We start from the raw sequence: 26,513 nt of genomic DNA on the forward strand, positions 1-26,513 counted from the left end.
CCCGAATGGGCCCTCGCACGTGGCTTAACGTTTACTAACAATCTGGTTCCGCCCAGCTCCACCTCCCAATTCTGGCAAAGCCATTGGACAATAAAAAATAGGAGGCGGGTCTTGGAATGATCCCATCTTGCCCAAGGCCCCCGGGTCCTAAGCCCGTGAGCCTCTAGTCAGGTTGTCCTTTTTCTGCCTGATACTGGAGCAACTATAAGTAGAAAACTGGAGCAATTTCGTATAATAAGAATTTCCATGTGAACTTACGTATACATCTACGATTCAGGGTGGTTGGAATTAGATAGCTTGTTGACATAGTTGTGCTGCCATTTGAATAAGGAAGCTGATGGGTCAGCCCATCTCGCTCCCGTGAGAAAGGAGGCGTGGTTATTAGCCAAGATGGCGGTAGCGATGTGTATGGCCAAGATCTGGAGGCCGAGCGGTGGCCTGGGTCAGGCTACTCTCCTGCTGCTACGGCGGCCTGAGGCTCGGGGCTTGGCTAGATTCGTGAGTACCTGGGCCCCATGGGGCCTTTCTTGAGGAGGAATAGGAACGTAAAGGTTATTTTTACAGTGCGTGTCGGTCACCGCGGGTTGTCAAGGAAGGGCCAACTCAGAAAGAAAAGGAGCTGGAGATTTCCTTGGAGAGAAATTCAAGGGAAGATCCCCTTCAGAGGAAAAGCAAGGCAGCTCCTTGTGGGCATGCACGGAGGGAGCAAGTCGGGGAGTGAGATGGGACAGGATCAGGTCCTAACTTTCTTCATTCCTTTACTTGAATTTCGATTGCAAAGCGAGTTGAGCAAGAAACTGGTTTGACTCCTATGTCCCCTGATCAAAAGTCAAGGCCGGGGACTTTTCCATGACTGTTGTTTACAGGAGATTAGTTAGTATGTGTTTGTTGACTTTATGAAGGAAGACAAAGAGCTAGAAGTCAAGACAGGAGCCTTTGTCCACGTTATTTTTAGAGACAGCATCTCACTGAGTACTCCAAGATGGCCTTTAACTCACTCAGATGCCCAGACTGGCATCGAACTGGAGACAGTCCTGGCTCAGACTCCCAAGTACTGGGATCACAGCTGTGAGCCACCAAGTTCGGCTGTCCACTTTCCTTGAAAACACTTGAGAACACTTTTGTTCCATTGTTACTGAGGGCAGGATAACACTTTCAAAAATGATGTTGAGGCCTGGCAATGTAGCTTAGTGACAGAGTGCTTGCCAGCTTCCACAATTTAGCTCCTTACCCTGTGTGCTCTAGCTGTGGTGACACAAGACTGATTCCAGCACTTCGGAGCTAGAGGCAGGAAGGAAGGTCAGGAATTTGAGATCAGTCTGAGCTACATGATGCAATGATCTGTCCTGTACCTTTAAGAGACAAACCCCGCCCACTCCCCCCCCTCCAAGGCAAGGTGGTCTTCAGCTTCCAGCCTGAATCTCTTCTCTTTCTGTCTCTCTCCCAAAGAGATATCTGCTGCCATAGCTCCTCTTCTCCCCTCCCTCCCTCCCTCCCTCCCTCCCTCCCTCCCTCCCTCCCTCCCTCTGCTCTTTCCCTTTTCCTCGTTCCCTTCCGTAGTCCACTAAATAAATATTCAACCTCACTTTGCATGGAGTGCTTAACCATCTGGGTCTCTCACCTGCCACACAGCTCCTTGCCTGGGCCTTGCTGCTCTTGACCTCATCCGCCACACTACTCCCTGCCTAGGACCCGCTGGCCCTCATGGCCTGTAGGCCGCTTGGAGGCTCCTGCCTGGGATCTGACTGCCTTTGTGACCCCGCTGTGGTCTCGTGCCCGCTGCCCACTGCTGCCACTGAGGGACCTGCGGATACCTGTGGCGTTTTATTTAAACCATTACACATGAGACCCTGTCTCAAAAAACCAAAGAGAATGAAAAAAGAAATCAAGGACCTAGTGTGGTGATGCATGCTTTTGATCTCAGCACTTAAGAGGCAGAGGCAGGTGGATGTCTGTGAGTTTCAAGTCAGCCTGGTCTATGTAGAGTTCCAGTTAGCCAGACCTACATAATGAGATTGTATCTTAAAAAAGGGAAGATTTTAGCCAGGCGGTGGTGTTGCACACCTTTAATTCCAGCACTCGGGAGGCAGAGGCAGGTGGATCTCTGTGAGTTCAAGACCAGTCTGGTGTATAGGAGTTAGTTCCAAGACAGGCTCCAAAGCTACACAGAGAAAGCCTGTCTTGGAAAAACAAAACAAAAAAAGAAAGAATGATCTTGTTGGTTATGCCTAGTTAGAGCATTTTGAAGTAAAAATCTAGTGAGAACAGGTCTGCTTAAATGGTTGAGTTCTGGAGCCAGAGCCCCTGGTCTCACTTCTCTGCTCCGCCTCTTTCCAGTTGTGCAGCCTTGGGCAAGGAGCTACTTTCACTTCTCTGTACAGTGCTGACAGTGGCCACTTCATAAGGTCATTGTGGAAATACCTGCTTGTGGAAGCATTGCAAATTGGTCCCAGCACAAAAGGACAATGGGAATGTTGCCCCGATGTTAGTGGTGAGGACAGAAACCTCAGAGATTTGGGAGAGGAAAAGGGTGACCTGAGGGGTGGGAACTGGATCCCAGATGATCAGGGTGAGCTAGGAGTGAGGCGTGGTTACCTAGCAAGGTTGTCAGTAGAGGCGAGCAAATACAGAAAGGTTGCAGGAGCCAGGTGAGGTAGGGCAGTGTGCCGTTCTTCTCTTCGGCTTTTTTTTTTTCCCCTTGTAATCAAATCCTTCACAGCTAATTTCAGTTCCTGAAGTCATTGGCTGGGCTGAACGGTGAGCAAAAGTGAGGTCCTAGGGAAAGATCATTGTGGCTGGTTAAATCTGTTTTGCTGCTGGCCCAGGCTTCTGTTGTCCCTTTTATTTCTTTACTGATTTGAGAAGAAGTTGGGGAAAATGACAGGAAGGAGCAGTTTCTAGCTTTCATTGGTTTGTGTATTTAAATTTTTCTACTTTTTGCCTTTTTTTCCTTTTTGATAGTGTTTTATATAGTCCAGGCTGGCCTCCCAGCTCGTTCTGTAGCTAAGGATGACCTTGAATTTTGGCTCTTCCTGCTTCCATCTTAGTGTTTAGATTAGAATTACTCTTCACAGGGGCTGGAGAGATGACTCAGGTTAGGAGCATTGGCTGCTCTTCCAGAGGTCCTGAGTTCAATTCCCAGCAACCACATGGTGGCTCACAGCCATCTGTATGAGATTTGGTGCCCTCTTCTGGCATGTAGCCATACATGTGGGAAGAATACTGTATGCATAATAAATAGATATATCTTTTAAAAAATTGTTCATCACCATGCCTGGTTTTATTTGGTGCTGGGGATTGAGCCCAGGACTTATACATGCTAGGTAAGCGCTCTACCTACCAAGGTAGCTCCTCCCTCTTCTCTCCCTTCTTCTTTCATCCTTCCTCTTTTCTTCATTCTTTCCTTTTTTGGGGGGGGTGAAGTGAGGGAGTGGGGAGGGATCTCGAACCCTTGATTCTCCTGTTTCTACTTCTCAAATGTTAGAATTTCAGGCATTTGTTATCATGCTTGATTTTATATTCTCTCTCTCTCTCTCTCTCTCTCTCTCTCTCTCTCTTTCTCTCTCTGTCTTCTTGAGACAGGGTTTCATTATGTAACTATAGCTGTCCTGTTCTGGAACTTACTTTGTAGATCAGGCCGGCCTCAGACTCACAGAGATCTGCCTGCTTCTGTCTCCCAAGACTGGAACAAAGGGTGTGCGCCACCACACCCAGCTCTGACTTTTAAAAACTATATTTTTATTATATTTCTTTTCACACAGTATACTTTGATCATATCTCACAGTGCTGCCTATACCTGGTTTTCTTTCGCTAGTTCTAGGATTTTATTTTTTATTTTTTTATTTTTTGTTTTTTCGAGACAGGGTTTCTCTGTAGCTTTTGGAGCCTGTTCTGGAACTAGCTCTTGTAGACCAGGCTGGCTTCGAACTCACAGAGATCCTCCTGCCTCTGCCTCCCAAGTGCTAGGATTAAAGGCGTGCGCCACTACCGCCCGACTTAGTTCTAGGATTTTAAAAGCTCCTTTTTACCCCTTTTCAAGGCCTAGTCTTGTTGTGCAGTCTGGCTCACCTAGAACTTTCTAGGCCAGGCTCATACTCAAGAGTCTCCTGCTTTCCGCCCTCCTGCCTCAGCCTTCAGAGTACTCCGATTGCAGGCATGTGCTGCCGTGCCCACCCCTTTACCTTTTTGAGTGGTAGCAACAGACTTGGGTAGTAGCCAAATAAGGTTTTAGACCTAAATTATCCCATAGAGCTTTCCCAGACAGTGTAGCTGTCTTATATTTGTGCCGTTTGGTACAACAGCCACCAGCCATATGTGCCTGCCCAACACTTTGAATGTTGCTAGTGCAACTTGAGGGCTGTGGGGTTTGTTCTTTTTAAAACAGGGTCATCCTTTGTGTACTATAATCTAGGCTGGTCTCAGCCTGGTGGTCCTCTTAGCTCTGCTCTTAAATTCTGGAATTATAGGTGTGTGCTCCTGTGCTCAGCTTAAAGGTTTATTGTTCTTTTAAAATAATTTTTATTTTTTGAAAATTTCATACCTGCATGTAGTATATTTTGATTATACCCTCTTCCCACCACTTCCAGTTCTCCTTAAGAGTCTCGTATCCCTCCTAACTTTATGTATAACATAAAGTTATACATAACTATACATAACTATACAGTTATGCATAACTGTATGCATAACAATTTTATGCTTAAAATTGTTTATTTATCTGTCTTTTTTTTTCTTCTTCCAAGATGACGTCTAGCTAAAGAACCCTGTCCTGTAACTCACTATGTAGACCATGTTGGCCTCACATTCACAGAAATCTGCCCACCTTTGCCTTCCGAGTGCTGGGATTAAAGGCGTTCACTTGTCTATTTGCTTTTTAATCCACTGAGTTCAGCTAATGTTGCCATGCATGAATTGGTGTAGACTCATCTCTGGGGCATGGGGAAACTGCCAGCGGCTTAAAGAAAAATGAGTCTTCCTTCCCCTGAAGCTAGTAACTTAATAGCTCTTCATCTGGTAGTGGGGTCTTGAGAGCCCTTCCCCAGAACTTGCTGGAACTTTTAGCTGCCTGGATCTTGTGCAGATCTTTTGTAAGTAACCACAGCTGCTGTGACCTGTGTGTGCTATAGCTGTGTCACGAGGACACGAATTTTACTGCAATACCTCCTATCCTCCAATTCTTACGATCCTTCTCTCCCCTCTTTCACAATGCTCCTTGAGCTTTGGAGGAGGGTTGATAGCCATTTTACTGCAGAGACGCTTGCACATCTGTGTTCATCAATGCTCTATTCACACGAGTTAGGATATGGGATCAATTGACAAATGGATACTGAAAATTTCTCTCTCTCTCTCTCTCTCTCTCTCTCTCTCTCTCACACACACACACACACACACACACACACACACACGGTGGCATGTTACTCAAGTGTAAAGAAATCCGAAACCATGAAATCTGCAGGTAAATGGATGGGGCTGGGGAAACATTATACCAAGTAGGGCCATGAAAGGCAAGCATTGCAGATTCTCATATGAAGGTTCTAGCTTCACATCTTCTATATTTTTAAAATGGAGAACATGTGGAAGCTAGGAAAGTAAGAGCGAGTAAGGAGAGGATGCATGAAAGGAGGGTACAATAGAATCCAGATGACATGAAAGTAGAGATGGGGAACACTGAGGGGGACAACTACAAGGGCTCAAACAGATAGCTGTGCAGAGATGGGGAAGTGAGAGGTCAGGCAAAGGTAAACAAAATGAAATGTGCTTGAAGCAGAACCTATGATCTTGGCAAACCAAATGAAAAAATAGAGTAAGCAGAGACAGTGGAACTTACATGCTATGAGAGAACAGGGAAGGTACTGGGGGCTAAAGGTTTCAGTTCAAATGGGAGACAGAGAGGAAGTACGGTGGGTTAATCAAAACTAAGATTGTCTGAAGAATGAAGCCCTATTAGTTTGTAAGCTAATTAAAAGTATTTTTTCCTTAAAAGAATTTTTAAATGGAAGTACTTCACAGTAGCAAACACTGTTGGTTCCAAAAGTCAGGGACCATTGAGTGAAGACCTCAGTGCCAGGCTCCTGCTGCTCTCAGTTGCCTGCTGTGACTGATGGTTAGACCCTGTTGCTGAAGGGACCACACACTTGGTTTGGGAACACAAAATCCTTTTTCATATAATTTTTTTTTTAACTTTAGAGACATGATCTCACCATAGTGCAGGATGGTCTGGAAGTCACTGTGTAGCCTGTGATGGCATTAAACTAGTGATGTTCCTCCTGCCTCAGCTTCCCAAGTGGTGGGATTGCAGGCACGAGCCATCATCCATGGCTGGAAGGTGCAGTTTTATCCAGATGGAGATGGGGAGTGGAGATCTGGAGGCCTGTGGGGAAGTTGTCTGGTTGTCTGCTGTGGACCAGTGAGAGGGGTTGCTGGGACAGGTGGATGAGGAAGAGGGACCCCGTAGCCCCTCCTCTCGGCCCCCTTCGCTGAACGCTGTTGCCTTGGGGTGTTTGCTGGATTTTCCTTTCTTGCATCCCTCTGCTGCTGTAGCAGATGTTTCCACAGCTCAAAAGGGGACAGAAATTCTCACTGCAGGAGCCGGGCTGGGGTAATGACTGGAGATCTCTCTCTCTCTCTCTCTCTCTCTCTCTCTCTCTCTCTCTCGGTCTCCTCATTTGGCAGGATGCTGGCCCAGTGGGCACAAAGCTGTGAGTTGAGTTGCCAGCACTGCACCAGCTGGGTATGGTAGTGTGTGACTATAATTCTAGAACTCAGGAAGCAGAGACAGGAGGGTTGCATCGAGCTCCAGGCCAGCTGGGTCTACATGGCAAGAGCCTGAAAGTTAAAAAAAAAAAAAAAAGATTCACCGTTAAGGCCGTTGAAATGGCTCAGAGAGTAAGGCAACTGCCATCAAGCCTGGTGACTTGACTTGTCTCCAGGACCCACGTGGTGGAGAGAGAATCAACTCCTACAAGTGATCTCACACTTCTATATGTATGCACACACAGTACGTAAAAATGTAATTTAAAGAATTAAAAACTTGGAGCTGGAGGGCTGGCTCAGTGCTTGAGAGCACTGGCTGCTCTTCCAGAGGACCTGGACTCAGTTCCCAACATCCACACTGCGGCTCGCAGCTGTCTGTGACCCCTGTTCCAGGGGATTCAATCCTACCCTCACACAGACACATAATATAAAAGTAAATTATTTGAAAAAATGAAAAACTTATAAGACAAATCCACTCTCTTCTGACCCTCACATGTGGAGTGGCAGAGTTCCTACTGGAGTAAGGGGGTGGTTAGAGTCAGGGCTCTGTTTGCCATTACTAATGGTCCTGGCTATCTAAGTGATGTGTCCATGCTCAGTGGGTATTGTGGGCCAAGAGGAGATGGTTTTTTATTTTTTTCTCCTGTTGTATTTACCCTTTGGCCTGAAGACCAAATGTAGCCAAGGCTGGTGTGAAACAGCTAGACATGAGATCATAACTTAGCTAAAATACGAGATGGGGGTTGTCAGTGTGCATGTGTGTGCGTGTTCTGCTAACACGAGATGGGGTTGTCAGTGTGCATGTCTGTATGTGTTTGCTAACTGGGGTGAAGTTCTTAGCTAAACACGAGATGGGGTTGTCAGTGTGCATGTGTGCGTGTGTTCTGCTAACTGGGGTGAAGTTCTTAGCTTAAACTTTGTAGACCACAGCACTATGTTACATGGTTTCATGGTTGGACACCCCTGAGGGTAGCTGATGTCTTAAGAAACTTGGCTGGGTTTTCACATCAGGAGATATTTTGTGACTGACAATTTCAGCACACAGAGTGCTTGGGCCTTGCCATTAAAAATTAGAAAACTGAGATCCAGCGATAGAAAGTCTGAGCATGGCGCCCTGGGTCCCAAAGACTAACTCCCTTCCAGCTGGCAGGAAGGGGAGGAAGCTTAGTCATGTTCCATTCTTACAGCACTTGGACACTCAGCTCGTTCTGTCCCTCCCACCAGTGTCTGTCCAAGACAGTTGCTTCTCCTGGGCTGGGTTAGTATCAGAAGAGCTGGGCTCAGGCCCTGACATGCCCTCCTCTCCCTGCACTTCATGTACACTGGGCACTTTTTTGTTTGTTTCTGACTCTTCATCTCACTGTGTAGTCCTTGGCTGGTCTCGAACTTGCTCTGTAGACTACGAGGCTGGCCTGAAGCTCACAGAGACCTGCCTGCCTCTGCCTCTGCCTCCTGAGAGCTGGGATTAAAGGTGTGCCCCTTTAATCCCCCGCCACACTCAGGGATTTTGTTTTGAAATACCTTTAGTACGGTATTGTTGACCTAGCAAGACACTTATGTTTTGAGGAAGAGCTGGCATATTCCTGCCACTGTGGAGGTCAGAGAACAACTTTGGGGTCCTGGAGATCAAACTTGAATCCATCATCAGACTTGTTGTCAAATGGCTTTTCCAGATGAAATATTTCTTGAGGCAGGGTCTCTTGTAGCCTGGTTGGCCTTGGACTTCTCACCTTCCCACCTTCACGTCCTGAGCACTGGGTTACTGGTGTGTACTAGCATGCCTGACTTTCATTTCATGACCATAGAGGGTGTTGGGCAAGTATGCTACTGCTGAGCTCCACCCCAGGATAGAGAAGACATTGTCCCATGGAACAGCTTTGTTTGATAGACAATGCAAGGCTGAAGAAAGCAGATCTAAGGAACAAAGGATCAAGTGATGTTCTTGTAGGGGACAGAGGAGCATAACAGTGGAGGGGTAACCAACTGGTGGTCACCATCAGGGCCCTTCAGCCTGTTTTGGCTGGCTGACCTGCTAGTTCCTTAGACTCTGCTAGTTTATCCATTGATAAAACCAGAGAACTTGCTGGCACGGGCTAAAGGGGGATGTTTTGTTTTGGTTTTTAGACAGAATCTCTCATAGCTGAGGGTCGCTTTGAACCCATGATTCTTCTACCTTCACTTCCAAGGGCTGGGATTATAGGTATGGGTTGCCTCATCCAGGTAAAGAGCGGGTTTGTTGTTTTCCCAGGGGTCTTGGCATGCAGTCCTCCTGCCCCTGCTTCCTGAGTGAGGATTAAAAGTGTGCAGCATACTTGGCTTTTTTTTTCTTTCGGGTGCTGGGAACTGAATTTAGATCCTCTGAAAGAGCAGCAAGAGCTTTTATCTTCTGGGCCCTCTGTCCAGCCCCAAGAGAGAGGAAGTTCTTAAGGGGTACTTACTCTGTATTCCCAGCACTGAGTAAGTCAGGATTTTAGAAATGGCAGCCACTGCTTTTCTCCAGGGACAGTAACCACTTTGATGTTGACAGATTCGGGGAAAGAGTGAAATGCCCTCTTGGGCTTTTACACCTGCAGCACCAAGGTGGGTAGCTGGAGTTGAAAGCTGGGTCCCTGAGGCCCAGAGAGCCCGATTGCTTTTCAGCCTGAGAGGCTACCCTAGAGGGAGCTGTAGCTCTCTGCTGTGTCCGCCTCAGGGCTCAAGACTCAAGGCTCAGTGGGTGTGGATGTTTGCTTTTGCCCTTCTTCCACAGAGAGAAGGTAAAGTTAGGCCCACTCCAGATGATACACTGTTCTAAACCCTGCCATCTCTGGTCAGGCAGCTCTGCACATGCCAACCGCACTGCTTGTCAACTGTGTGGCTTTGGACAAGTTGCTTAGCTCCATGAGCCTCAAATTCCACCTTATTTGATGGAGGTGCCTTACCAGGAGGTGGGGTTCAGTAAATACAGAATAAAGTTCTTCAAATGGCACCTAGTTTCTTTTTCTTTTTTCTCAGGTTTATTATTATTATTATTATTATTATTATTAAAAATTTTCACCTCCTCCCCTCTTCCCATTTCCCTCCCAGCACCTAGTTTCATAGTTGGCTCTTTTTCTGTTTGTTTTTGGTTTTCCTAAGACAGGGTTTCTCTGTGTATCCCTGGTTGTCCTGGAACTCACTCTGTAGACCAGGCTGGCCTTGAACTCAGAGATCTTGCCTGGTGTGCACACTACTGGCTTTTTTTTTGTCTTTTAAAAGATTTATTTGTGTCTGTGTGTACATTTGTGTAGCTGTCTGTGAAGACATGAGAGAGTATGGGATCCTCTGAAGCTGGAGTTATAAGCAGTGTGAGTCAGCTGACATGGGTGCCAGGAATCAAATCCTGCCCTCTGGAAAGGCAGCGAATGCCCTTACCATCTGAGCCATTGCTCCAGCCCTGCAGTTGACTCTTATTGACCTGCTTTAGTCATCTTGGTCTCCAGTATCCAGAGTGCCAGACCCAGAGCCTTTTCATTTGTTTGGTTTGGTTTGCGTTTTGAGAGGGTCCTGTCTTGTAGACCAGACTGGCCTTGCACTTGAGATCCTCCTGCCTCACTTTCCTGATGCTTGACCTGACATACCTGTGCAACCACACTGGGCTCTGGAGTCAGTTCTTCCCTGGGCCAAAAGTATTTCCTCCCCCTTGCCTCCTCCTGCCTGTCCAGCAGCTTTGCTTAACTCCCCTTTTTCAGAGAATGTTTCTGTCACTCCAGGTAGAGTGGTTGGAGGCACTTCTTTTTTTAGATTTATTATGTACACAGTGTTCAGCCTCCATGTTTTGCCTGCAGGCCAGAAGAGGGCGCCAGATCTCATTGCAGATGGCCACCCCACCATGTGGTTGCTGGGAATTGAACTCAGGACCTCCAGAAGAGCAGTCAGTGCTCTTAACCTCTGAGCCATCTCTCCAGCTCCATTGGTGGCACTTCTTTAAGTGCTTTATTGGTGTATTATTCCCTGCAGCCCTTAAGGCAGGTCTTCTCTTTATGGGGCTTGGTTCAGAGCAGTGAGTTCCCATCTGCTATCATACGGTTGGACAAGGATGGAACTGGGATTCCAGCCAGCAGGTTAGTTGTAGCTAACTACAACTTCTCTTCCCTCTGCTTCCCTCAGCATCTGCTGCCCGACCCTGTGCGAACTCTCATCCAGGCCTCAGTTAGAGCAAACGCTTTGTGTCTACCTGTTTGACAGGAACACTTACCAAACATACCTGTTAGTGGCTCATGTTTGCCATGCATCCCTTCTGTGTCAGGCTGAGTCATGTGTACCTGTCAGCTCATGCCACCCTCATGATAGCCCATGAGACTGTACACTGAAAGAAACTGAGGCTCAGGGAATTTTTGTCATGTAGCACTCTGCTTGTGACTGTGCTGTTAACCAAGGTGCCTTAGGCCTTCGGGAATGGTCGTGAGGGCACTTCTGCAGGGTCTCCTGTGGCTTCAGGGCTTGTCCCAGCCTGAGCAGCTTTGCCATCCTATGTTACTGGCCACCAGACTACCCCCACCCCCAAGAAAAGGCAAAGTAAAAATTGGATGTGGTCATATCCCTTCTCTGTAAACATTTTGCCACCCATCCCATAATCTAGCATCTTCATTACTGGGCATTTTTGGAACTCACAGAATTACCACAGTGACTTCATGGGCGCAAGGTTTAGAAAGGGGTTGGAGAGCATGGTCTGGGCCCACTCCAGTATGTAAAGCACACCTGGATGTCTGGATGGCTGCGCTGAATCTCTGACTGTGTGTTGCTTGGATATCCTAACTCATTTTCAGCCTGAGCTCTGCCTGCTAACCCTCACCACGGCCAGGCGACTGCTTTCCTTCCCCGAGTCTGGTATCAAACTCCAACCTCAGGTGCAGTGGTTCTTCTCTCTCCCCCTTCCTCCCAAGGTGCCTGTGGTCTCTGGCTTTCTTGATTTCTTACCTTTGCAACCTTAGGGTCTTTGGTGGGGTTGACTTGGTTTTGAGAAAGTTCTCAGTATGTAGGTCAGGTTGGCCTTGAACTCATTATTCTCTTGCTTTAGCCTCCTGAGTGGGTGTCTTAGGTAGGGTTTCTATTGCTGTGAAGAGATACCATGATCATGGGAATGCCTATAAAGTTTAGTTATGACTGGCTTACGGTTCCAGAGATTTTGTCCATTGTCATAGTGGGCAGCATGGTGAACAAGAAACTGAGAATTCTACATCTGGCTCCACAGGCAACAGAAAGAGAGAGACCCTGGGCCTGGTTTGAGCATTTGAAACCTCAAAGCCCATCCCCAGTGACACACTTTCTCCAACAAGGCCACACCTCCTAATGTCACTTTCTAAGCATTCAAATGTGAGTCTTTGTGGGCCATTCTCATTCAGACCGCCACAGTGGTGTTCTAGGCATGTGTCATCTAACTTTTATTCGTTTTGATAGTCTCAGGTATCCCAGGATAGCTTGAAATTAACTAGATACCAGAGGGTGACCTTGAACTGACCCTGCCCTCTGCCTCTAGAGCCCTGAGGTACCATCATGATAGCTTACTGTTCTGCTAGGGATCAAATCTAAGGTTGTACATACTGAGTCACTACTCAGCCAGACTGAACTACATCTGCTTTTGTAGATGAAAAAGCCCTGCTTTTGTGTTTTTAATTAAAAACTTTTTTTTCTTGAGATAGTGTCTTGTTATGTAGTCCAGGCTGGCTTTGAACTCATGATCCTCTTGCCTCAGCCTTGAGAATACTCAGATTCTAGGCCTGCTCTGTCATGCCTGTCTTTTTTTGTTTTTGAGAGCTTGTCTAAACCAGGCTGATCTTAGGGTTGCGATCTTCCTCTTTCCTCCTCTCTAGCGCTGGCATTAGCGACCCTGCTATGCAATGCTTTCCTCCCACTTTTCAAGCACGCATTATGCCCAGGCCTACTTGAACCCCTGTGTAAATCACCCTAGAAACTTTGCACGCAGCCCTCTGCGGCATTTTAGACACGAGAAAATTTAGTGTTTGTGGAGAGCCACACTGTGAACTCAGAAAGTGGAACCCAGGTCTGTCTGACTCAAGGGCCGCTGAACTCAACCAGCTGCTCACTCACCCATGTGTTGGGTGATTACTTTGGAGTGCTTGTTGTGTAAGCCAACTCGGACACCTCCCCTGCCTGTGGTGTGTGCGGGGAGACAGACACAGAACAAAGGAACCTTCCAGGTAGGTATCAGGGTCCGGCTGTGCCTGGAGCTTCGGGTGCGGAGAGGCTGCACAGACAGGAGCCGGAGGAGTCTGCCTGAGTGGTGCCAGCCTGAACCTGCCCTGCCGCTGGGAGTGGTAATTTCCTCACAGCCACAAAGTCAATACTCATGCACAGGAAACTTGCTGCCCGCTGGAACCGCGGCGCCTTGGCCGCTACAATTAAAAAGGAGGGACACACGTGAGATGGAACTTCAGGAGAACCCACTGTTTCTGTGGCTTCCCTAGATGTGAAGCCACAACTGCTGACCTGAAGGGAAGCTGGGCTACTGTGGGGAGCAAAGACGCAAATGTGTGGGAACTGAACAAGCTGTGACAGTTGAGGCTCGGGGCTCTGGGGTTGGAATCACGGCCCTGCCAGGTTGGAAGCATTCACTTGTGACGCATGGTTTTAGACTTGTGGCCTGACACAGGCTGTTTACCCCCTAAGTCTGCTAGCTCACCTCTTTCCTGGCAGTGGCATTTAATCTTCACTGAGGCCCCGAGGAAGTGAAGCTCAGCCTGGCACCCTGCTCATTAGCACCTCTTGAGCATTTGGGCTTCTCCATGGCTTTGCCAGCCTAGCCTTCTCTGATGGCAGCTTCTTGAGGTTCTGTTACCTGCTGTGGCAGAATGACCCAGAAAGGTTTAGTTAGTAACAAGCTGGCATTGTTGGAAGATGGCAGTCAATCCCTTCCACTATCCTCCCTTTTGCCCTGAGGTCGACTTGTTTCTGTGGGTTTTCAGTAAGGGAAGCTAATGTGGGAATACATGTGGGTCCTGGACAGGTGGGCCTCTTTTTGTGTCTCGGAGTAGTCTCCACCCTGGTAACTTCTAGACTGGCCTCTCACATCTTATTTCCTTCATGGACATGGAGGAGAGTGGGCCTCCAGGAAGTCTGAGGACAGATAGCCGAAGCTTCTGTGTTGATGAGAGAAGTTTTGAGTCTGTTTTTTGCTGTGGTCAACTTTTTCTGGCAGGTGGCACTTTCCTGGAACTTGGCTCTAGTGCAGGCTTGGGGAAGGCAGGAAGATTTGTTCCTTCCTATATAGCTTCAGTTTACAGTCTATTTAGTTTGGTTTTGTGTGTTTGTGTTGTTTTTATTTTGAAACAAGAGTCCTCTCTAGCCCAGGTGGCCCCAGGTGGGTGATATTCTCAGCACTTTGTGGAGGCGAGAGGATTAGGACTTCAAGACTAGCCTCAGAAAGAAGCAAGTTTGAGACTAACTGGGCTCCTTACCCACCATAGTGCTAGCCAACAGGGAGGCTTGAGGTTGCTGAAGCTTCCACTGCTCCTGATGGTGGCACTTCTCTGCTTCTCTTCCCAGCACCCCAGCAGACAACAGCAGCAGTTCCCATCCCTGGACGACAAGCCCCAGTTCCCAGGGGCCTCGGCAGAGTTTGTAGACAAGCTTGAGTTCATCCAACCCAATGTCATTTCTGGCATCCCCATCTACCGTGTCATGAACCGCCAGGGCCAGATCATCAACCCCAGTGAAGACCCCCATGTGAGACTGCTCCCCCGTCCCAGGCCCCCATGCCCAGGTCCTTTGCCTGAGTCCTCTGGTCCCAACTTTCCCCATCTGTCTGCCTCTGCCTGCAGCTGCCCCAGGAGGAGGTACTGAAGTTATACAGGAGCATGACACTGCTCAACACCATGGACCGAATTCTCTATGAATCCCAACGGCAGGTACGTGGAGACAGGCTGGAGCAGGGTGGGGTCACCTCAGATCCTACCTGTGGAATGCACCAAGGAGGGTGTGGTATGGGGATCCATTCTGTGGTGTCCTGAGAGTTCGTGGGGGGTTCTTCTGGGGTGCTGGAAGAGTGTGGGAAGCAACACTAAAAATAACCTGCCATGTGCACAGCAGAGAAGAGCTCCAGAAGTACCTAGTTACAGCCATGACTTTAGCCAGGACATTTCTCTTATCTTTGACCTGGTCTCCACACTGTGTGTTAGCTGAGTACAGAGCTCAGTAGTAGAATTCTTGACTTGCTCTGGGGTCCGTCATTATCTCTACAAATAAGTAAATAAGTACGTAAGAGAATAGAATAGAATACTTAGAAAGTCAGGCATAGTGATACATGCCTGTAATCTCAGTACTTGGGAGGATGAGGCGGTAGGATAGCCATGAATTCCAGGTCAGCCTAAACTACAAAGTAAGACACTGTCTCAGAGCTGCCCCTCCACCACCACCCCAAAAATCCGTGAGTGAGAGCTGGTATTTTAACCTGTAGTGTTGGGATGGGAAGGAATTAGCTATCCAGCACAAAGGAGTTTACCTACTACACGCAGGACAGCCTGTGTTTGAGGATTATGCTTAGGCACGAGGGGAAGAATTTCCCACTCCAAAGGAAAGCTTAAGAAACAAAATCCAAAGCAGTGCTTTACAGGTGACAGGTTTGTCCTCTTGGATAAAAGAAGCTAGGGATAGGGGGCCTGGAATGCATCCAGCAGCAGGTGAGTGCCAGTGCATGTCCTGTCTCCTCCTTCCATTGCTTGCTGTGCTGTGCAGTATTGACTTCTTTCTTCATGGTCTCCTTAGGATTCTCACAGTCTAGATGGCTGTTGGAGTCTCATTCCAGGCAGTAAGTAGAAGGAAGGTGGGAGGCCAAATACGGCCCATCCTGTCTCTCTCCTCACTCTTGTCTTTGTAGAGCTTTCTCAGGCATTCATCAGCCCTTCCTGGTTGCCAGGGAGATTGGCACTTCCCTTTTCATCTGAGTAGCCCCTGCCTGTGGCAGTATAGGAGGTGGGGAGGACTCTGGGTAGACAGGCTCTGCCACTAGCCCAAGGTGGGGGTGCATCTCAGGCTCCTCCACATGCTGAACTTGACAGCCCTGCAGGCCCTCCATATTCCTTACCCGCCCACCCACTTGGCACCAGAAAGTCAATTAACTTTTAATTGGCTCCCCACTTAAAGAAAAGCCCTTCTTCATCACTTTCCCTGGCAGCTGGAAATCTAGGTTCCAGGAGCAATGCTGAGCTCCACAGGGGTGGGGGTCCTGAGGGGCAATCAGGAAGAGCATTTTCACATGATCTTAGGTGATCTCGATTTCATCATACACCAGGGGTTCTCCATCTCTCTAGCCTGACTTCCATCTTGGTGCCCTAGACCTAGTTGGCATCATCTCTGCTCATGCCCCACAGCAGACAGCCTGCCCAAACTTGACCTGTGTCCCTTCCTCCTCTAACCTGTTTCTCAGTGATAGGCACTGCCAGCCACCTTGCTCATCTTTCCTGGCACCTTGAGTCTCATAGCAGCTCCACAGCACTGTTGGAAACCCACCCTGTCCCTCTGCTCCATCCTTTTGGACAGAATGCTGCTTGTTCTGTGCCTGTTGCCTTAGGTTCACAGGATGGCTGCCACAGGTCCAGGCATCATGGCTCTGAGCAAGGCAGGAAGAAGGTAGAGGTATGGGTGGTGCCAGCAGAAGTCTCCCTTAACCCATAAGGCAGATTCCATTGAAGCTTGGGGTTTAAACTGTCCCTGACCAACCACTTCTCACTAGCAAGGGGGGTTGAGAACCCCAATGTCTTTTCCAGGTCCAGGATAGAGAAGGTAGCTAGTCTGTGTGGGGTCAATAACAGCAGCACTAACTCGTTTTTTGTTTTTTTTTTTTTTTAAAGATTTATTTATTTGTTATGTATATAGTATTCTCAGTATTCTGTCTGCATGTATGCCTGCAGGCCAGAAGAGGGTACCAGATTTCACTACAGATGGTTGTGAGCCACTATGTGGTTGCCGGGAATTGAATCTAGAACCTTTGGAAGAGCAGGCAGTGCTCTTAACCACTGAGCCATCTCTCCAGCCCCCACTAACTCGGCTTTTGAGGAGTCATTATCCCGGTCCCCCTCTCCTGAGTCGCTATAGTCTTTCCTATTCTCCATCCCTTCTCTGTAGAGGTGGCTGCAGCTTCTGCAGAGTGTCCTCTAGAGGACAGTCCAGGCGTTTGTCCTCGTCACCCAAGGGCTGCCTTTGCACATCATCTCCCTCATCTTCATGTCATGGCCCTTTGGCCTCATGTCTTTCCTGTCCTTTTGTCTGGCCTTCCATTCCGCCTGCCTTTGACCACTGCAGCAGTTTCTCTCTACACTGGGCACTGTGTGTGCCTTCCTTTGGGCTCTTGTCACTCAGCCCTAACTTCCTGCTCAGTTTCTTCTGGAGGCTGGAGGTCCTGCAGCCCAACCCAGTCCAGTGATGGCTGCATATCTGTACAAGTTAGGCACGCTCGCCTTTAATTCTAGCACCCAGGAAGCAGAGGCAAGCAGATCTCTATGAGTTCAAGGCCAGCTTGGTCTACATTGTGAGTTCAGGATAGCCAGGGCTATGGAGAGACCCTGTCTCAAAACAACAGCAACAAAACAAAAAATCAGGCAGGGTTCTCTGTCAAGGACTGCCTTAACCAAGCCTGGGCCCTTCATCCCCAGGGCCGGATCTCCTTCTATATGACCAACTATGGTGAGGAGGGAACGCATGTGGGAAGTGCTGCCGCCCTGGACCATACAGACCTGGTGTTTGGCCAATACCGGGAGGCAGGTATGTCTGCTGGTAGTTGCTTCTGGGATCCCCGTTCAAGAGGTAGTCTTCCGTCAGAGTCAGAAGTATAGGCAGTGTCTCTTGCCTACAAGTAAGTAGGGTAAGTCATTAGTCTTCTCTGAGCCACCATGTCCTCATTTCCAAAGTGACCATGAGGCGGTATCTGAAGTTAAGCTTCTAGAAGGCTGCTGGGGATCAGGACTGACTGAAGGCAAGGCACACTCTGTGGACACCTGCCTATCCAGTGCAGGACACTTGTGGACTCTCCTGAAGTACTGTTCCTTGGGAAGGTCCTGAGTGCAGTGTGGAGCTTATTTTTGGCAAGACAGATGGATTCAGAGTGAAAGGAAGGAGCAGAGAATAAGGCAGGAACCTCTCTGGAGCCAGGATGTTCTTGGCAGTAGAGCACCTCCCTAAACACCAGTGTGGGCTGAGTGAGAGGCTTGCTGAGCGTGGAGATGTGGTTGCTTGGGGTCCTGCAGGAAGCTTCCCCTGGAGGTACCAGCCAGGCAAATCTTGAGCTTAGGAAGGCCTGCCACATCTTAGGCCAGTTTGCTTGGCCATGCTGTCTTGTTTATAAGGAGGTGGCAGCTCTAGCTGGCTGCTGAAAAGAGCCTGGCATAGGCTGAGCACCTGGAGTTAGAGGACCTTGTTAGAATCATTCCCAGGGACAGCTTATCAGAAGTGGGGTAGCCAGTATGACTGTCCAGAGGCCTCCTTGGATAAGCTGGGCATCATTCTACAGCTGAACCAGTCCCTCTTGTTCTGGGTTGGGGTAGTTGGGACTTGGCATCTTGAGCAAGGAAAGCCGGGCTTCCAAGGCACTGGGGACCTGTAAGCTCTTGTGTGTGTGGAGGCAACAATGCAGGTAGAGAAGTGAGGCCACCCATCTCCTAACTCACAGCCCACCCATTTTGTCGAGCTGCTTCTCACTGGGAACCTGGCATGGTAGCATGTGCTAGTAATCCCAGTCCTCAGAAAGCTGAGGCAGGGAGACTGCAAGTTTGAGGCCAATCTGAGCTACATAGCAAGAATCAGTTCGTAAAAAGAGAAGACCCCTAAACAGCCTACTATGATGTGGGGAGATGAGAGGTCTCAGAGCAGCAGGTGGCCCTCACTGATCTCTGGAACTGCATCGGAGTTTTGTCTTGTCCAGTCCTTGCTGCAGAACATGGGCACTCTGGAGCTGACCTGGATTGGGTGACTTTCAGCCGAGGAGGCAATTCCTTGTTAATTGTGAAAGCTAGGCAAGCAAGCAGCAGGGGACAGAGTGAGGTCCCGGGGGGGGGGGGCAGGCCATCTGCCTCCCAAGGGGTGGGGCTTAGTGAGTCCTCTTCACTCACATCTGACCCAGCGACAGCCCTCTCTGTCTTTCTGGCTGCTCTCCCATGACCATATGGGACATTCCCAACTGGTCTAGCAACAGGGAGTGGTATTGGTCAGGACTGTGAAGCAGCAGCAGGTGCTAAGGCAAAGCAGTAGGTTCCCATGGGACCCGTAGTCCCTGGTGCAGTCAGATCCACTAGGATGCTGTGTGCAACCAAGGCTGTGTGTTTTGTTTGTGTTTGGTGGCGATGGAGATGGAGCCCAGGGCCTCACACACACCAGGCAGACCTTTACCTCTGAGCTCCACCCCAGCTTGGGACTCTGTATGAACACTTCTCACTCATGTAGAAACCGAGAGCCTGTGTCTTATGGGTTTGTGGACCAGTCTCAAGGTGCACTTCCTCCTTTGCCAGAGCTCCTCCTCCATCATTGTCTATGAAGTGTAGCCAGACCTTTGCAAATTTATAGTGCCCATTCAAAGACATGTGACAGATGACCATGAAGGCCAGGCATGGTGGCACGTGCAGAGGCAGAGGCAGAGGCAGAGGCAGAGACAGAGACAGAGACAGGAGGATTGTTAAAAATTTAAAGCAAGCCTGACCAACCTAAAGTCCAGACCAGCTGGGTGTGGTGGTACACCTTTAATCCCAGCACTTGGGAGGTAGAGGCAGGCAGATCTCTGTGAAGCCAGACTGGTCTACATAGTGAGTTCCAGGACAGCCAGGGCTACATAGTGCAACCAGTCTCAAGAAAAATAAGCTGCTGTCATGTGATTCCCATTAACTTTCTTCTGTTTAGAAACATGTCTCACTGTGAAGCCAAGACTGGTCTGGAACTTGCTTTGTAGACCAGGCTGACCTTGAACTCACAGAGATCTGCTTGCCTCTGTTGGACTCTAGAGTCCAAACACCAAGGAGGAGTCACCCCCAGAGATCACCCCTCACACCACAGCCGATGCAAAAGCATGAGGATTTTATTAATTCTGTCATGACAGGGTCCCTCAGCATTTGGGAAGCCGAGAGACCTCGAATAGCTGATACAGGCTACTTTTAAAGGAGAAGGCCACAGAAGCAAGAGGGGTTGTTCTTTGACTATTATGATTGGCTTATTCGAAAGGGCTATTACCAATAATTGGCTGGAGAGCTGTTGCCAGATCAGATGAAGTAAGAGGTCATTTTGACCCCATTTCCCAGGGGACTGAATTAAAACATACATGTATGGGTAATTGTAACTGAGTTAACATCTTAAAGGTTATCTCACCCCAATTTCTGTAGAACGTACGTGCATGTGTAGCTGTTAGGTCCTTGGTTCCCAGGGGAGGAGGGGAAGCACTGTGGCACGGAGGCTGAGAGGGTTCAGAATTGTCAGAAATGGCTTCAGAATTGTCTTAAAGTTTTACACCTCTGCTTTCCAAGTAGCAGTGAGCCACCATGCTTAGCCCCATTTTAACTTTTCATATTAAGAACAACTCTGCAGTAAAGGGTTGGGAAAGAGACCTAACAGTTGCTTCTGTGAGATCTCAGGCTCTGGGGACCAAAGGACGTCATGACCCACAGCCCTGCCCCATGGTATGGGTGTGAGTTGGGCCCCTTTTCAGTGATGCTGAGAGAGTCCCAGCTTGTTCTGAAGCAGTCACAGACCCTTCTGTCTTAGTTAGGGTTTCTATTGCTATAAAGAGACACCATGACCATGGCAATTCTTATAAAGGAAAACATTTAATTGGGGTGGCTTACAGCTCAGAGGTTTAGTCCATTATCATCATGGTGGGGAGCATGGCAGCGTGTAGGCAGATATGGTGCTGCCCACGTTGATATGCGGACAGTAGGAAGTGCACTGAGACACTGGTTGTGACTTAAACATATGTGAGACATCAAAGCCTGCCTCCACCTTGACACACTTCCTCCAACAAGGCCACTCTAACACTCCTAATGGTGCTGCTCCCTTTGGGGGCCATTTTCTTTCAAACCATCATACCTCCAATCCTCTGACTTAGCAGACAGAGCCCCTTTGATGGTCATTTGGGGTCCAACAGGGCTTTTATTTGAAGAAAAGGTTTTATTTCTGTGAATAGATAGGCTTTTCCTGTTGTGCAGGTGTGACTTGGTGGCCTGTACTTAAAGGAGGTGCATTAATTCAAAAAACAAATCTTAGTTTTTCACCAGGAAAAAAGTCTTGGGCTGGGACTGTGTCAGTGGTAGAATATTTGCAGGCATGCCTGCCTGGGGTGGGTTCCATGTCTAGCAGTGTAAAAAAGAAGGAAAAGGGAGGGGCTGAGGGCCACTAAGGGAAAGAGAGCCACTTTCCCTCCATCAGTGTTGTTGTGTCAGGGATGGTGTTAGGAAAAAAATCCTAGGAGGGGTGACTCTTTTGACGCAAAGAAATCCAATTAGGTCAGATCAAACCAAATCAAAATATCCATTGTTTTATTAAACACAGCACTCTTGGGTTGCCGAATGCATGGTGGGGAGACAGGAAAGTGGGGAGCACATGCAAACCCGAACCACATGTTTGTCCTCTGGGAGCCTACTTAAATACCCTGTCGGAGTGATCCTGACTCTTCCCTAGGGAGGGGTCAGGACCTGGCATTCTGGGATTTGGAGTCCAGAACAATATACTCCCAGGCCAGGGGGCTGGGGTGGATGCCAGGGGCTGGGGCTATGCTCCAGACTTAACAGATGGCACCCTGTATCTCTGAGCAGGGATCAGCATGTAGGGATTCAGTGAGTTAGTTTTGTTTTATATTTACTGAAACAGCATCTCAGTGTGTAGACCAGGCTGGCTTTGAACTCTCTGAGATCTTCCTGCCTCTGCCTCCTGTGTGCTGGGATTAAAGACGTGCGCCACCATGCTTGGCCAGTAAATTATTTTAAAAAAGGAAAAAAGCCCAGGCAGTGGCATTGCATGCCTTTAATCCCAGCACTTGGGAGGCGGGGGTGGGGGGGGGTGTCACAGAAAGAGTTGGAGATAGGGATCAGGGTGAGGGGTTGGAGGTGTGGGGATAATCTAGATGCATTATGCTCATGTATGAAATTACCAAATAATTTCTCTAAAACCACACATAGATCTGACAGATCTTCCTCTACTGACCATGTGCCCTGAAGGCTGAAACCAGGGTCTTTTTACAAAGAAAGATCTCTAGCTGGGCAGTGGTGGTGGTGCACACCTTTAATCCCAGTACTCCGGAGGCAGAGAAGGGCGAATCTTGTGAGTTCAAGGCCAGCCTGGTCTACAGAGCAAATTCCAGGACGTCTAGAGAGACCCTATCTCAAAAACAAAACAAAACAAAAAAACCCCAAAAATCCAAAAAGAAAGACTTTGCCTGCCATTTTCTTTGCAGTGCAGCTCTGTCATATGAAAAGTTTAGTTATAACCATTCAAGCATGAGCTTTGGGAGATGCTAATGTACTGAACCATTTACCCCTACTGACAGTTACCAAGAGGAGTTTTCTGGGCCAAACCTAAGTCTCTCCCGAGATAGCCTGTATCAGTGGCCCCTGTCTGTCTTTGTGAGCCTGAGTTTGCCTACCTGCTACAATCTGGTTCTTAATTGTTTGATTAATTCAAGACATTATCTTGCTACCTATGTAGCCTAGGCCAACCTTAAGCTTGCAATCCTCCTGCCTCAGTCTCTGAGGGCTGGGTCACAGGCTGTCTTAGCACCCTGACCTGCCGCTTTGGTCTAGGTAGGAAGGTCTGGGCAGGTTCTGGCTGGTTCCCGGCTGCCCACAGGGTGGGTCTTACACTCCTCCAGTACACTGCTCCACAGGCTCACAGCTGCCTCCTCCTTCCAGGTGTGCTCATGTACCGGGACTACCCTCTGGAGCTGTTCATGGCCCAGTGCTATGGCAACGTGAGTGACCCAGGCAAGGGGCGCCAGATGCCCGTTCACTATGGCTGCAAGGAGCGCCACTTTGTCACCATCTCCTCTCCACTAGCCACGCAGATCCCTCAGGGTGAGGACATATGCCCATCCATGCAATACTTATGACATACCTCTCTGTGTGGGCCCAGGCCTTCGCTAGCCTACTAGTTGGGTGCTGTCCTTAGAGCCTAGCCTTTGTCAAGGGCTTTCAAGGAACCTCTCAGAGGAGGGCTCCATGGTGTTCCATCCCGTCCAGCAGCCCTAAGTCATCATGGCTACACTGGACTTCCCAGACTCGGGCCGTTCCATCTGATCCTCCTCCTCTCCAAGCCAGCAGGACCAGGAACCTCATTGTCACACTCAGATTGTCTCATGACAGTTGCTGTGGGGGTAAATGCTAGCATGGATTACCATGGCTGTGACAAAGAACAGGAAATTGAAAGTGAAGAAGAAAGTGGCTTGCTAGGGTCTTGTGGTAGGGAGGAGGACAGGAACTCACTCATGGGTTCTTATGACTACAGAACCCAGGTTCTACCCTGCCCTGGCTAACCTAGGTTCTCAGAGCCAGGTAGATTCCCCAGAGCATGCTGTAGGTGCCCTGAGGCTTCTGGCATACTACAGAGACTGCCAGGATGCCCGGCCTGTGCCCATACAACACACAGATGGAGGATTATCTCTCTTGGTGGTCCCCTGGGCCCAGAGTCTGGGAGGTGTGTGTCATAGTAGCTATGTGGCTTGTGAGTCTGCAGGCCTCCTGGGAGAGGTGGGTGGCAGGGCCCTCTCTGAACTGGCCTTATCTTCTATTATGGCTCCCTGGAGTCCCTCAGTCAGCAGATATAGGGAATGGCTTCCATGTGCCAAGTGTCACCCTAGACTTTCTGAACAAGAGAGACAAATGGCAGCCCTGTTGATGCTAATGTTGGGTTGGAGAACGGTAGAAGAGAGTGAAGAGGCAGTACCTAGAATGCTTCATGTAGGTGACAGGACAGAGCAGTGTCAGCTGGGGGCAGTGGCAGAGGCACCATAGTGATTTAATGATAGGCTAGAAGCAGTGTGGAAGGAGCTGTGTGGGTTCTTGGAGGCAGTCATGTGTTTAGTTATGACCAGATCAGGGGGCTTAGAGGAGGGGATACAGAGCAGGTAGGGCCTAGTGGCCTTTGCTTATTGCAGGGACTTTGGCCCATAGTGGCATGAGAGCCCAGAGTTAGGCAAGAGTCTGCCAGATTCACACTGTAAGAGACCCTCAGCTGTCCCTTGGATGACAGATCAAGGGGCAGTGGACTGCTTAGTAACTAGGATATGAGGTGCTGGTGCCTGTCTTCGGTGGGCAAGGTTCAGATCTGCCAGTCCCTTTGAAGATGGGGGAGATGCAAGCATGGCAGATGGGAGTCGGGGGTGATGCACATTTTGCCTTGTGCAAATGGAGGGATGGTACTCTAGTCAGCGGAGAGGGAGAAGGCTGTGGTGTGCAGGCCTTTGGTATCTGGTGACAAGTTTCCCAAGCCTAGAGTTGTGTGACTGCGTGTGTGCGCGAGTACATCTCTGTGTGGCTGCTTATTCCTATTTGTGTCCTATCATCCATGTTTCCATGCAGCGGTGGGGGCAGCCTATGCTGCCAAGCGGGCCAATGCCAACCGGATTGTGATCTGTTACTTTGGCGAGGGGGCAGCCAGTGAAGGGGATGCCCATGCCGGCTTCAACTTTGCAGCCACCTTGGAATGTCCTATCATCTTCTTCTGCCGGAACAATGGCTATGCCATTTCCACACCAACCTCTGAGCAGTACCGTGGGGACGGCATCGGTAAGGGCCCTGCTCCCACCCGCTTTCCTCCTGTTTTTTTTTTTTTTTTTTTTTTTTGTGGTGTCTGATGGAGAGGGTACAGGAGGCAGTGAATGAGCACACTTTGTTCTCCTTCCCTCCTCCCCGAGGCCTGACTGGAACCCTCTTTGTCCCTGCAGCGGCTCGGGGCCCTGGGTATGGCATCCTGTCAATCCGTGTGGACGGCAACGACGTGTTTGCAGTGTACAATGCCACTAGGGAGGCCCGGCGGCGGGCTGTGGCTGAGAACCAGCCCTTCCTCATTGAGGCCATGACCTACAGGTGCCTGCCTGTCTCACCTCCATCACTGCAGCCCACAGCTCTGACCAGCCCCCTCTGTCAGTGCCCCCAAACACTGCCTTGTCACCCCGTATTGCGTTCCCCTCCTTGCTTTACATCACTGCTCTGTTCTTTTCTGGCCCCCACTCCCAGCTGATTCATGTCTCCTCCTCTGAGCAGGATTGGACACCACAGTACCAGTGATGACAGCTCAGCATACCGTTCAGTGGACGAGGTCAATTACTGGGACAAGCAGGACCACCCGATCTCGAGGCTGAGGCAGTATCTGCTGAACCAGGGCTGGTGGGATGAGGAGCAGGAGAAGACCTGGCGGAAGCAGTCACGAAAGAAGGTGAGGGCCCCCTGGAGTCCCTAGTTGTGTGCTTCACTGGCTCCTGCACAGGGAGAACTCGGGGAGAATGGGAGTGCAGGACCTGGGTGCTCGCATTGACCCAGGCAAACTAGTCCCCATAAATGGCCCCTGGAGCCAAGCTGCCTGGACCGTATGGCCTCAGTGAGTCTTCAGAACACAGGGCAGGTTTCCTCATCTCTAAGTTCCCGGGGTATTTGCTTCATAACTCAGTCCTTGTGACGTGGGGGAGCCTCACCTGAGCTGTAGCTGGAGCTAGTGTCCATCCTTTGCGGGCTAAGGGCAGGATGGTCTAGCCTCAGGCTGCACTGTGGGTACTGGCTCAGCCCTGACTGCATGGTCCTGAGGAGTCCTTCCTGCCTGTGCACCCTGAGCCTCTACTCCTGTTCCCTCCATTGTAGTTCCAGGTCCCCTGCAGTCCAGAACTGGGGTTCTGGAGAGTTAGCTAATCCTAGGCTGAGGCCTCAAAGGGGAGTGGTTGGACCTTGGAGGAGGGCAGGGAGAAGGGGACAGCCACTTCTTACCCTCTTGTGTCTCCCAGGTGATGGAGGCCTTTGAACAGGCCGAGCGGAAGCTAAAGCCCAACCCAAACCTGCTGTTCTCTGACGTGTACCAGGAGATGCCCGCCCAGCTCCGCAGACAACAGGAGTCACTGGCACGACATCTGCAGACCTATGGGGAGCATTACCCCCTGGACCACTTTGACAAGTGAGGCCCTAGCCACCCTTACGTGTTCCTGCTCTGAGTAGAGCGTGGTGTTCCTCCAGTCAGTGCTGCTAACATGCTCAGTGGCCAGGGTGGCACTCCAAACTGTCATGGGGTGACTCCCACTCCCCATTCCTGCTCCTTCAGGCTACTTCACTGGGGCACAGTGTTTGCAGCTATTGCTGAGGCTCCGTCACCCCCCTCACCTGTTACAGTGCCTTTTTGGGGTAGGACCCAGGCCAGGGAAGACCCCCTGGGCAGGTGGCCCCGGATCTTGCCCAGAGTATGAGCTGGTCAGCAGGGTGAATAAACCAAGGGCTCTGCCGTTGACCCTCTGCTTTCCCTGCTCTCTGTTTCCTCAAGTTTGGGGGCTGGTGTGTGTGTGCGAGGAGGCATGTGGAGTTGGGGGGAGAGACCAGCATGGCTGATTTGTTTGCAGGGAGGGGGGTGTTAATTTTTGTTACAGGATCTCAACGTGTAGCCCAGGTTGGACTGGAATTTGTGATCTTCCCGTTTCACCCTCTGAGTTCTGGGATTATAGGATGACCACCACACCAGTCTTTGGGGATAGCTTAGACCGCCACACCAGCCTTTGGGGATAGCCTAGACCACCACACCAGCCTTTGGGGATAGCCTAGACCACCACACCAGCCTTTGGGGATAGC

General features: G+C 49.6%; 1 protein-coding gene across 2 annotated transcripts; it reads left to right on the forward strand.

The window, feature by feature from the left end:
• The first annotated feature begins 345 nt into the window (after nucleotides 1-345).
• On the forward strand, nucleotides 346-26,178 carry Bckdha (branched chain keto acid dehydrogenase E1 subunit alpha). 2 transcript variants are annotated; one of them, XM_048440971.3, is made up of 9 exons: nucleotides 346-498; nucleotides 14,275-14,454; nucleotides 14,550-14,636; nucleotides 17,379-17,487; nucleotides 22,605-22,766; nucleotides 24,270-24,476; nucleotides 24,635-24,776; nucleotides 24,954-25,125; nucleotides 25,685-26,178. In XM_048440971.3, the coding sequence occupies exons 1-9, from the start codon at nucleotides 391-393 to the stop codon at nucleotides 25,853-25,855; spliced, it is 1,338 nt and encodes a 445-aa protein (XP_048296928.1). In that variant the 5' UTR covers nucleotides 346-390; the 3' UTR covers nucleotides 25,856-26,178. The 2 variants fall into 2 exon arrangements, with proteins under 2 accessions (XP_048296928.1, XP_085550257.1); XM_085694131.2 differs by lacking the exon at nucleotides 22,605-22,766.
• The last annotated feature ends 335 nt before the right edge of the window (nucleotides 26,179-26,513 follow it).

This window comes from Myodes glareolus, chromosome 1, assembly GCF_982192425.1.
Source record: "Myodes glareolus chromosome 1, mMyoGla1.1, whole genome shotgun sequence".
Taxonomy (NCBI): domain Eukaryota; kingdom Metazoa; phylum Chordata; class Mammalia; order Rodentia; family Cricetidae; genus Myodes; species Myodes glareolus.